The sequence below is a fragment of the Haliotis rubra genome, unplaced genomic scaffold (assembly GCF_003918875.1).
Source record: "Haliotis rubra isolate DU_JTF1 unplaced genomic scaffold, ASM391887v1 Scf619, whole genome shotgun sequence".
In the NCBI taxonomy this organism is placed as follows: domain Eukaryota; kingdom Metazoa; phylum Mollusca; class Gastropoda; order Lepetellida; family Haliotidae; genus Haliotis; species Haliotis rubra.
Window position 1 is genome coordinate 9,946 of NW_025767323.1, and position 12,244 is coordinate 22,189.

General features: G+C 40.7%; 1 protein-coding gene across 1 annotated transcript in view; it reads right to left on the reverse strand.

The window, feature by feature from the left end:
* Positions 1-5,798: 5,798 nt before the first annotated feature.
* LOC124256118 overlaps positions 5,799-12,244 on the reverse strand; it is a 294,746-nt gene continuing 288,300 nt past the window's right edge. The window contains 2 exon segments of the mRNA XM_046690072.1: positions 5,799-5,831; positions 7,103-7,835. Of these exon segments, the coding sequence (XP_046546028.1) occupies positions 5,799-5,831; positions 7,103-7,835 (766 nt within the window).

Below are 12,244 nucleotides of genomic sequence, written 5' to 3' on the forward strand. Positions count from 1 at the left end.
TGTAGTTCGCTATAACCGTTGTTCGTTATACGCATCTCTCGACTAAAATATACAGAAAGTGGCTGGAACAAATCAGATCGTTACATCCGATTGTTCGTTTTAAAGGGCAATATGCAAACGTAAAACACAACTTTGCAGATTCTGATACCTTTCGGTATGGACTTACCGAAACAAATCCTCAAAATGCAAATTCAACTTATAAAGTTGAAAATAACGCGATGAAAACCCGCGCGAAATCGGAGTTCAAACGTTTCACTAACTTTCCCCAGACTTTTCGGTGGAAAACTGGTTTCATCATTGGCTGCGCTCATAGCTCGTAGCACGTGCGCAGTGAAATAGGTTTGCGCAGCTTGGGAGCGGGTTGTCCGGTGAATACTCGGTGAAGGCTTTGGTGTGAGCGAGTAGGTTCTATGACACCCAGACAGCTTGCTGATGCGGCACTCAAAATGGCTGCTTGAATTCCTCATGAAGTAAAATATTAATGGAGCTTGTATGCATCCAACTTAGCTGTTTTGCTTTTCTGGAACTATTTTCATAATTACTCATAAACATTGTTGACATTTTGGTGATCTATTAGATTTGATTGCATTGGTCAACATTTGATCTTGTGTGTGTGTGTGTGTGTGTGTGTGTGTGTGTGTGTGTGTGTGGTGAGTGGTGAGTGAGGAGTGAGTGAGTGAGTGAGTGAGTGAGGAGTGAGTGAGTGAGTGAGTGAGTGAGTGAGTGAGTGAGTGAGTGAGTTTATTACTGTTTCAACATGACAATATGGATGGAAGTCCTGAATGTATATTTAACAATTTGTGGAACCTGGAAAACCCTAAAACCATAATCAGACAAAATTTGGATTGGAACCTGTGACATGTTTTGTAATGATTAGGATGAAACAGCAACTCGTGGCAACTGTGCCAAACCTATGTTCCCTTCATGTTGACAATAACTTGACTAAAATGAACTACTTGCAGTACAATGAGTCATTGTTTGGTAATGCAAATCATTGCATAAAGTCATATTCATGAAAAATTATCAATAAAAACAGGCAAAATGAAACACATTCAGGCAAAACTGTTTAACATCATCATCTCAGTTTATTCCATTGATCAATTTCAAATATGGAGAGATAGTTTTCTGCATTAAATAGAGGCGAACTGTCATAACTAAACAGAACTAATTGAACTCTTTCTATTCCTGAAACAGATCTCAAAAATTCTAATTGAAGTAAAAGCTCTCATTCCAAAATGGTTTTGACCTATGATATGCAGGTTTACATGATTTGAATTATTTGAAATAAAACAAAGCCTAATTTACAATGATAAACATTTTTTATCTCTATTTCCCTTCAAATGTGAGAAACAGTTGTTAGGAAATTAGTGTTTAGTATGTTCACCAACAGCTTGCTGGCTGAACCTTCAACCCGGCTCCCATGGATGATACATGTACATTCATATTTGTCTGTTTTTATAGGTGCTGTCATACAACATATAACCAGCTGCAAGTATACACTTAATTAGTTTTGCTTCTCATGTCCTTGAGAGATGAATGGGAGAGTCACAGTAATTTCCCCTAATACAAAGTCCTAAATCTCTTTGAGTCTTCACCACTAACTGAAGCAAGCTGGGGCCTCCCCGAAATAGATAGACTTCAGCAGCACGTACAAGCCTGACAAACAGAAATAATGTTGTAGGTGTTTTGTTTCTTTTACACCGCGGTGCACCTGATATGGGTCTATTTCAATATGCTGTAACTTAAAACTCGGGAGGTTGTCTTCGATCACGAGCATTTCAATAGGAAGACGCCATTAAGTTTGTAATTGCTGCATTTTTTGTTTTCACAGATTTAACACTACGTTATTTCTAAGTCAATGGAATGCTTTAGAGAAGTAAATCGGTGAAATGGATCTGTTCACGAAGTGCCATATTTTTCACATTCTACTTTAATTGGGCCCCTGAGGCAATGACAGTTTTCTAAACAGCTTTTTCACAACCTTCTAGGATTTTGCAATAAAATATACAAGCATCAATAATTTATATTCTACCAGGCCATTTTAGAATCCTGCTTTCTGATTGGTCCTTAAGCTGTATGGAATCTGTAGATTAATTCCAAATTTATCCCCTGAACTTTCTTCCAAAGATACTTGGGTAATATGAAACTGCATCACAGTGTTCTGTAGGACATTGTGACATCATTGGTTACTATGCCATCACAATCAAATGACATCATTAATCTCTGTCACAAAAGGTCATTAGGGTTAGCTGGCCTTCTTATACTGAAAACACTGATTTCTACTTTATATAAACTAATACATAAAAATAATTATAGTTTCAGACACTCATTTATATAAATTTAAACTCCTCAGCAAGGCTAAGGATTTGAAATTAAACTTCAATTAACTTAATGTAGCTGATATCAAAATACTGGGGTGAGATTCTGTATACCATTTGAATTTGCTCATCATACTGTATTCTTTGCTTTCTTTGGCTCAGCTTTAAGATGAGGCAGGGATGGTCAAGTCATTAATGGTGCAATCATTTGCTGTGCAGAGTTGTTTCCATTTCCCATATCAGAAGGTGAGGTGAGGTGAAATTGGGTTTTACGTCGCACTTGAGAATATTTCGCTCATATGACGACGTGCATGCCTGTGTATGTGTATGTGCAGCTGCTTGTACAAGCCCAGACTGAAGCTGGTTTTATAGTGCTAGCCCACTGAGATACCATGCCGCAGTGAAGCATGAATACCCAACTCAGACACATTATACTGACTCCGAGCCGACCAGTCCTTGTTGTACCCATTAATGCCGAGCGCCAGGCAGGGACCAACAAGCACCATATTTTAACGTCTTTTGGTATGACGTGGTCAGGGATCGAACCCGCGACCTTCCGCTCTCCAGGCGGACGCTCTAACCACTACACCACGGAGGCGGTCCCCACACCAGAAACCTATGATTGAGTATTGAAAATCAAGTTGGACCCAGATATGTTTTTAGGTTAGTCAGCACCATGCCTGTGTTTGTTGGTTTAATAAATGTGGTAAGCATATTGGACTTTTCTGTCACATCAAGGAGACTTACTGTGATATAACTGGAATACTGCTGAGAGCGGCATTAAACCACTCACTCCTACCACACAAGATTGTGAATCCATTTTATGATACTGCTTATGTATTGCTCAAATTCTGACATAATACTGCATAATGCAACAAAAAACCTCATTCAGTGAATTTCAAGACACTAATTCTTTCATGCTTCAGATTTCCAAATGGTGGTGTTGAAATACTACACTATCAGTGACACGTGGCAACTGGTGTTAGCCTTAATGATAAGGGGATACTGCTGTTCTTGTACAGCGTTCTGTATGGCGTTCAGCTGGGTACACAGTTGCCTTGTAATACTTCTGATAAATTGGGCAAACTAAATACACAACTGTCAGATTAGTTTTTTCTGGGATCGGTTGAAATAACATGGCCTGCTGTGCTATTTACTCTCATATTTGACCAACTTCACCGGGATTACCTTCGCTGATGTAGCTTTAAACAGCCGTAACTTGTAATCTAATGCGATAGTGTTGAGGCAATATGATTGTGCTGGCACTTGGCCCTCAGTGTAGAAAGATACAGGTCACAAACCAAAGTTAAGCAACATTGGTCACAGAGACTAGTTGAATGGGTTATTGAGTTTCTAGGGATTGGTCTTGCACGAAACTGAAGCACATGAGTGAGTGAGTTAAGTTTCACACCGCTTTTAGCAATATTCCAGCAACATCGCAGAAGGGGACGCCAGAAATGGGCTTCACACATTGTGCCCATGTATGGAATCTAACCCGGGTCTTTGGCGTGACAAGCAACTGCTTTAACCACTAGGCTACCCAACAGACCCCTGATGCACATGTAGCACATGCAGTGGTTTGGTTTGGTTTGGTTGTAGTGTTATACCGTTCTTCTCAGCAATATTCCAGCTATATGGTGGTGGTCTGTAAATAATCAAGTCTGGACCAGACAATCCAGTGATCAACAACATGAGCATCAATCTATGCAACTGAGATACAATGACATGTGTCAACCAAGACCAACAACATGAGGTAAGGTGAAATTGGGTTTAACGTTGTGCTTGAGAATATTTCGCTCATATGACCACGTGCATGTGTGTGTATGTGTATGTGCGGCTGCTTGTACTAGCCCAGACTGAAGCTGGTTTTATAGTGCTAGCCCACTGAGATACCATGCCGCAGTGAAGCATGAATACCCCACTCAGACACATTATACTGACTCCGAGCTGACCACTCTTGTTGTACCCATTAATGCCGAGCGCCAGGCTGGGACCAACAAGTACCATTTTTTAACGTCTTTTGGTATGACGCGGCCGGGGATCGAACCCGCAACCTTCCGCTCTCCGGGCGGACGCTCTAACCATTACACCACGGAGCAACAACATGAGCATTCATCTAGGCAACTGGTATACAATGACATTCAGTGATGCTTCCTTAAGCACATAGTTTTCTTTGATAGATTTTCATACAGCAGTGAATGGATACCAGGTAGGATGGTAATATGACCATTATCCTTGTCACGGTTAGCTCAGACTGTAATATCCAAAGGAACCAGGGAATGGAAATAACCGATGAATACATACGCCATTTAGAAAATCATAATAAATTGAACAACTCTTATATTTGGGGTTCTGGGATTCGAACTCACACTCTCAGAATGAGGCACCAAAACTCCTAATCCACACAGCCACCTTGGCTTCCACAATAGTATAGATCACATACTTTGTGAACCCTGCTCATGAATAAATTGTGATCAAAGAGTAGCAAAGCTGTAACTATTGCTGATTGTATATCACATTCCTTCTTGAGTCCATGTTTTCACTGCCCTGTATGCCAACCCTTTGTACTTAGAGACCTGTGCACAGAGAGACTCTGTGTTGTCTTGGATTTAGTAATCAAGCACTACACCACCAAGATGGAGCCACATTAATCCAATACCTACTGAAAAGTAATAATATTTAGCCGTTTCCCTGATTTCTGCAGTACTCAAGTCAACCAATTTCATACCATACATTCACCATAACAACTTACACTGCACCCAGATCAACCCAGTCTGGATCAATAACATATCACTCGACAGACAATTACAGATGCAACTTTCACCACAAAAACAACAATTTCCTCATTCCCGTGACACTAGGAGATTCGTACATTTAGCTCTATTGTGAACAACAACTCCAATGTAAAGCTCAACTACCATCGGCCAACCTGACCCCAGGGAGTGTGAATCAGTTATAATGCAGACTTATCATAACATTAGACAAGAACCCTCTTCACAGCCAAACTGCACTCATCTGATTGCTGATGGCTGTTCTTGAAGCCCTTGGGTAGTTCCATGTTCCATGTGTTCTATGGCCATCTATAATTATATATCTCTGTCAGAGGGGATATGATGTTGTGACTCTTATACACTGGACTTTGGCCAACACTGTGGGTGGAATACTGCATTGGAAAATGAAAATTGTTTCTTATCCTTTCTATCTATTTGTTCAAGAATCAGTATATGTCCATCCATAATTTCACGATCATCTGTTTAAATTTGTTTTCTCCTTATCCCGTCCATCAGCTTATGTTTTCTAATAATCGTAAATTACATTTCTCATTGTCACACGTGGCGTTAGTGCAATCTGGTAATGTACCATTAGGCTGTATGTTAACTGTATGCAGTTGTCAGAAAGCACAGTCTCTTAACTGAATGAATAACTTATTGGAATTGATGTACAACCTTGACTTCCTGCAGCAATCAATATTTCTTATAGTCATCCATAGTCTGAATCTGATGCCACATTAGGCTGGTAGACACAGCATTTTTCAGAGACACATGTTCAAAAAGTGGGCTTTGATTGGTTTAGGCCTTTGACACACATTGTGTGTCTTCAGATGTCATAAGAGACCTGTACATTAATAATAATAGCAATAATAATAGTGCACATTTATAATACGCTCATTTCCACGCTTGCATCATGCTCAAGGCACAAAAGTTAATAGTACATAGGAAGGGATAATGACAAAAGTTATTATGGTTCATAGAACTGGCGGAAAAGAGGAGACTTGATTTGAATGACACAAACGTTGGATAAAGTTTCAGATCTTTGGGGTGAAACGGTACGCTCTTACCATAATACCGTATGTATTGCGATACAAGACCTTCGTTTCTGTTTGGTATATGAGATAAGAGCACAATGCAGAAAATTGACATATGGCAAAGAAATGCATAGATTTTGACAAAACGATTTGAGTTCTAGACATTTTAGGAAAGGTATAAAAAGGTTAAGAAATTGACGTTACGAAAACCGAAAATACCGAATTTTTGGATTGCAAAATACCATGGTTCTACTGATACCACGGTATACCGTTTCACCCCTATCAGATCTTGGGGAAGAGAGTTCCACATGTAGGGGGCATGATGTTCAAAGGATACATCGACTACTTCAGCAGGTTTTGGCCCTTGACTCAAAGCACATACACTGACTACTACAGAAAGTTTCAGCACGTGACTCAGGACCCAAACACTGACTACTTCAGCAGATTTTGGCCCTTGACTCAAAGCACATACACTGACTACTACAGAAAGTTTCAGCACGTGACTCAGGACCCAAACGCTGACTATTTCAGAAGGTTTGGCCCTTGACTCAAAGCACATACACTGACTACTACAGAAAGTTTCAGCACGTGACTCAGGACCCAAACACTGACTACATCAGAAGGTTTCAGTGCTTGACTCAGGACCCAAACACTGACTTCTTCAGAAGGTTTCAGCGCTTGACTCAGGACCCAAACACTGACTTCTTCAGAAGGTTTCAGCGCTTGACTCAGGCCCCAAACACTGACTTCTTCAGCAGGTTCTGGCCATTGACTCAAGGTACATATACTGGCCACTTTAGTTGGTTTCAACCCAGACATGATACCAACACTGAACAATTTGGCCATTAAGTCATCTCTTACTGTCAACAAGACACAGCCCTTTACAGCTCTTGACACTCCAATTTGCAATCACTACAATACACTTCCCCATGTTAGATGTGTGAATGTTACAATGTAAAGATCAGCAGTGGGTACCTACCTTGATGGCTTCAGCAGGTGTTGGTCCCTGACACTTCTCAGAGTCATAGTACAACTGCAGGTACTGCTGTTTCAACCACTGCAGCTTCTTGTCTGTCTGGTACTGTAGTTTGTGGGATGCCCGTACCAGACACTTGAGACCATGGTACCAGATCTTGGCAGTATGTGCAGGCGCAATGAACCACAACTTGCGGTTCTCTGACAGGTAGGTTCCATACAGAATGGTAATACAGTTGTGCTCATGACTAATATCCTCCAACCCATGGCGCTTGGACACAGCAGCAAGATCAACAGTTTCATTGTCGAAATACACTTCCTTGATGACAGTCACATCAATATAGCCTTCCTCTAGGTTATCACAGACTTCCTCGCCCGTTGTGTGGCGAGCACATAGGATTTGCGACCCATTGCTCTCCACTTCACCCTTCAACACATAATCTGGCGTGGTGTTGCCAGCACGTAGCGCACTCCATGATGGTTTCCGCCAGGTTAATGTGGCATTGTCAATCTCGAGTCGGAGGTAGCACATGCACGAGCGACCACCGTCCTCCTCCCATCTCACCATTGTTGTCCCATGGTTCATGCACTGTAGCCAATGATGGTTCAGACATGCCACCTTGGGGGTGATGATCATGACCTCATGGTCACTGTACAGAGGTCGAATAGGTTGGTAGCTGTCAAGGTCAAGGTCATAGTCACTATCACTGTCATCATCTTCAGATCGCACATGGTTCCTGTAAAAGAAAAAATGGAGGATCTTATGAGACACATTCAAGATAATTTTCAAGTTATACAGCCAAGGCTCTTACATGTCCAACCAACAAATAGAAATGGGAACAGGGAATTACTGATTCATCAAGATTACAGGAACAAGATTAAGAAATCTGAACAGAGCACCAACAGAAAAGACAAGGACACAGTATGCAACATGAAGAGTTACAAAATGTGACTCTGAGACAACTTGTGATAGGACTTTATAACTCGTTGGCTTTTCCTGATTGAAATACTGCCAAACAGAGGGATATTCTCTGAGGGATAAGCCAGCAATAAGACTCATCTTACACTCAAGAATATCATTTACAAAATTACATCACAATTCTAATATCCATGATGATCCAGGTTAGAATTGGTCTTCAGGAACCCATGCTTGTCATAAGAGGCGACTAACGGGATCGGGTGGTCAGGCGTACTGACTTAGTTGACACATGTCATCGTATCCCGATTGTGTAGATTGATGCTCATGATGTTGATCACTGGATTGTCTGATGCAGACTTGATTATTTACAGACCGCCGCCATATAGCTGGAATATTGCTGAGTATGGCATTAAACAACAAACAAAACAATTTCAAACCTGAGATGGAGATGGAAAGCATTTGGATATTGTCCTCTTTCCAAATGAGATCCAGTGGCCATGTAGCCCATGTGTGTGTGATTGTGTGTGCATGCATGCACATGTTCATGTGCATGTGTGTGTTCCAAGTTATACACTGCTGTAGCAGGATACAAAACATGGAAACCAATTTATGCCATATTAAGTATTTTGTATGAATACACAATGCCAGGTAGAAAGTGGTCAAATGTAACAAATGCTTCTAGTAGTTAGCCCCATCTGAGATCCGAACCCTCAGACTTAGTGAGTGAGTAGCAATATTCCAACAATATCACGGTGGGGGACACCATAAATGGGCTTCACACATTGTGCCCAAGTGGGGATTCGAACCCGGGTCGTCAGCGTCACGGACGAGCCGACACTTTAACCATTAGGCTACCCCACCGGCCCTCCCTCAGAGTCAAGCACCTAATCGCCAGCATACAAAATCAGCCCTAACCAACTTAGCCACCGCGGCTTCCACAAAAGTGGAATTCAGACAACTGGTAGTCTACACCACAGACCGTCGGAGCCGTGCCAATTTACACTAATCAGAGGGGTACACAAGGTCTGTGGTCAAGACTATCAGTTGTCCGACTTCCGCTTTTGTGGAAGTCGTGTTTTTCTGAGTTGGTGACTTTGTGTACTGACTATTAGGTGCCTGACTCTGAGGGTGTGGGTTCAAATCAAGGACGGGACTCAACACAACAAAAGTACTAGAATCTGTACTTTACTGAAAAAAGTGTAATCCCAAATATAACTGTTACAAGTATTTTGTAGATCAGTAATAATGCATTACACCATCTTTGATTGGTGCTTTTATTGTCCAGCTGATAATCCACATGCATTTTGGATGAGATGACTGATAGTAGATCTGGGTTATCCTTAACTTCTTTTCAGCTGCAAGATGCATCATGTATTAAAAATCTAGCAGCCATATGTCACAATTACGGAGATGGTGTGACGCTTGTCTCATCACCAGACAGCTGGACAGGTGATCAGCCTCAGTTTCTAGCAATGCCTAGCAACAAAATATTGACCAAAGCATCAGACAAACAGAGATTTAACAGTTTCTATAACGAGGGTGTGCCCATTACCTGGATGAGTTGCATGTCAGCTGACCTACAGCTCATTGGTCAGTTAGAGGCTGATAATCACAACTCATTGGTCAGTTGGAGACGGAAAATCTGCTCAATCGCACCAAAGCCTGGTCTGGTTATTCTACTTACTGGTCTGATTGAGCTTAAATGTCGGCCATCTAGGGATATATCAAATGCTGGGTAGGGATCTGGGATAATTGTATTACACGACTAAAATCAGTACACGCTGCAGTTCAGTTGTCCTCTAACAGTTCCCATGAGGGATAAATATGTTTGTTATATTTAAAAGGGGAATTGTATACAATTTCTAAACATGACCTGTAACATACAACATGTTTGTTACTTTTAAAGGGGAATTGTATTGGATAACAGAACTGTTACTTCTAAACATGAACTGTAACATACAACATGTCTCTCACTATTAAAGGGGAACTAACATTTAACATGTCTGTCACCTTTAAAGGGGAATCGTTTTACATAACACAAATGTTACTTTAAGGAGGAATGGTGTTTGATAGCATATCTACTACATTTAAAGGGGAACCTTCTTCCATAAAATGTCTGTTATTTTCAAAGAGGAGCTATAGGTAACATGTCTGGTACTTGCCACTGGGTAGATTGCATGTCTCTAACTCAAAAATACATGTGCAGGTTTTTTAAGAACATCCCCATGAACATCTGGGTTAGAATTGATCTTCAGTAACCCATGCTTGTCATAAGAGGTGACTAACGGGATTGGGTGGTCAGGCTCGTGGTCTTGGTTGACACTTGTCATTGTATCCCAATTGCATAGATTGATGCTCATGATGTTGATCACTGGATTGTCTGGTCCAGTCTCGATTATTTACAGACCATAAGAGAACTCTTTATTTAAGACAGGAAGTGGTTTACAACCATCTGCTTCCATCGCTGCTACATAACACTTGCCAGGAAAACAAAACGGCATAAAGCTGAATATTGATGAATGCGGTGTAAACTAACAAACCAACCAACCAACTAAAGGAGAGCAGCAACAGACAATATCTCTGTGTATGTGAGGGAATTATACCCTTCACACCCTGTACCCATGTGAGGAATTGAACTGAGGGTTTTCCGTGTGACCAGGGGGTGTTTTGACTCCCCACTGCCAGAGTATAGAGAGACAGCAGGTCACTTTGACACATGTCATTGATTGGCGGTATGACCTGGTGATCAATCAATGATTCCAATATAACTGACCTTGGAAAGCAAACTGGTAAAAAACGTTATTTTGTTCACAATTCATGTTTTTCAAATGTTCTCATATTTCAAATTCAGGGGTTTGGCAAATATGAAAGCAGATGTTTCATTGAAAATAGGGATTTTATCAAATTCTGTTATTTTAATTCAAAGAAATTTTAACTTTGTATTCTAACATTACATTTACTGCAATAATGTGAAACTAAGTATGAAAGTTTCTTCCTCTTAATGGCCCTGTTATCAACAGAAGTCTTCTCCACAAAGACATTACCTAATATCAGTTTGTAGGCTGAGAGATCCCAGCAAGTCACACATATATATGCCAGAAACTGGATCATAATAAGATAATAGAGCAATTTGCAGAGAAAATATCAATAAAGAAGATGTTATCCACACAAATTGCTTTTTAATAAGTATTCTCTTGTGGGAAGGAAAAAAGATTGGCTTCCAAGCCTTACCTGACTTTTTAGAAGCAAGAGTCTTCTTATCATGTGTGCTAGTTTAACTTGAGGAAAGCCTCAAATAATTATTCATGTTTGAGAGAGAGAGAGAGAGAGAGAGAGAGAGAGAGAGAGAGAGAGAGAGAGAGATGAGAGAGAGAGAGAGAGAGAGAGAGAGAGAGAGAGAGAGAGAGAGAGAGAGAGAGAGAGAGAGAGAGAGAGAGAGAGAGAGAGAGAGAGAGAGAGAGAGAGAGAGAGAGAGTTCTTCAGATTTGGAGGAGGGAGGGAGGAGGGAGAGACAGAGAGATAGAGAGTTGTGTCATTCAGGACAAATATAGAATGCTTCTACTGACATGGGAGAAAAAAATCCCCTCTGTTAAAGGATACAACTATAACTTTCATAGCATTATTTAGATGCCTTGTTCAGATGAACTGGGATCTCCACATATTCAAAGCGTATGAGTACTACATGAAAACATACAACTTTAAAGCCAACAACTTAATTGGGGCATTTTGTGACCTTATGATGTAAACTTTTATACCGCAGTAAAGCTAAAATGGATAATGATCTTATAATCTCACTAATTATTTTTGCTAAATTCAATGACCAGAATGGAGATCCATAAAGATGCCATTTTCTTATTTACTCACAAACTATACCACAAATAAATAAAAAATATACAACCAAAACAAAAAGATATGGCTTTGTAACACAACTTGGAGCTCAAAGTAACGCCTCAAGTTTGGTTGTTTATACAGTCTTCCAACCACAAACAGGTAATGTCAGATGATGATGTCAAACAGATGAACTGGACATCTCCTCCTGGAACCCAGTTATCTCCCTTGTCCAAAATGGCGACTCCATCACTCCATCACAGATGGACCTCCATGACCCGTCTTTAAATACACAGCAATGATCCTCCTCTCACTGGTCAAGAGGTCATACAAAATTGTCAAGGTCAAGTGAAGTCCGGAGCCGAAAGTAGGAGTAAATTGCAAAGGGCAGATCAATCT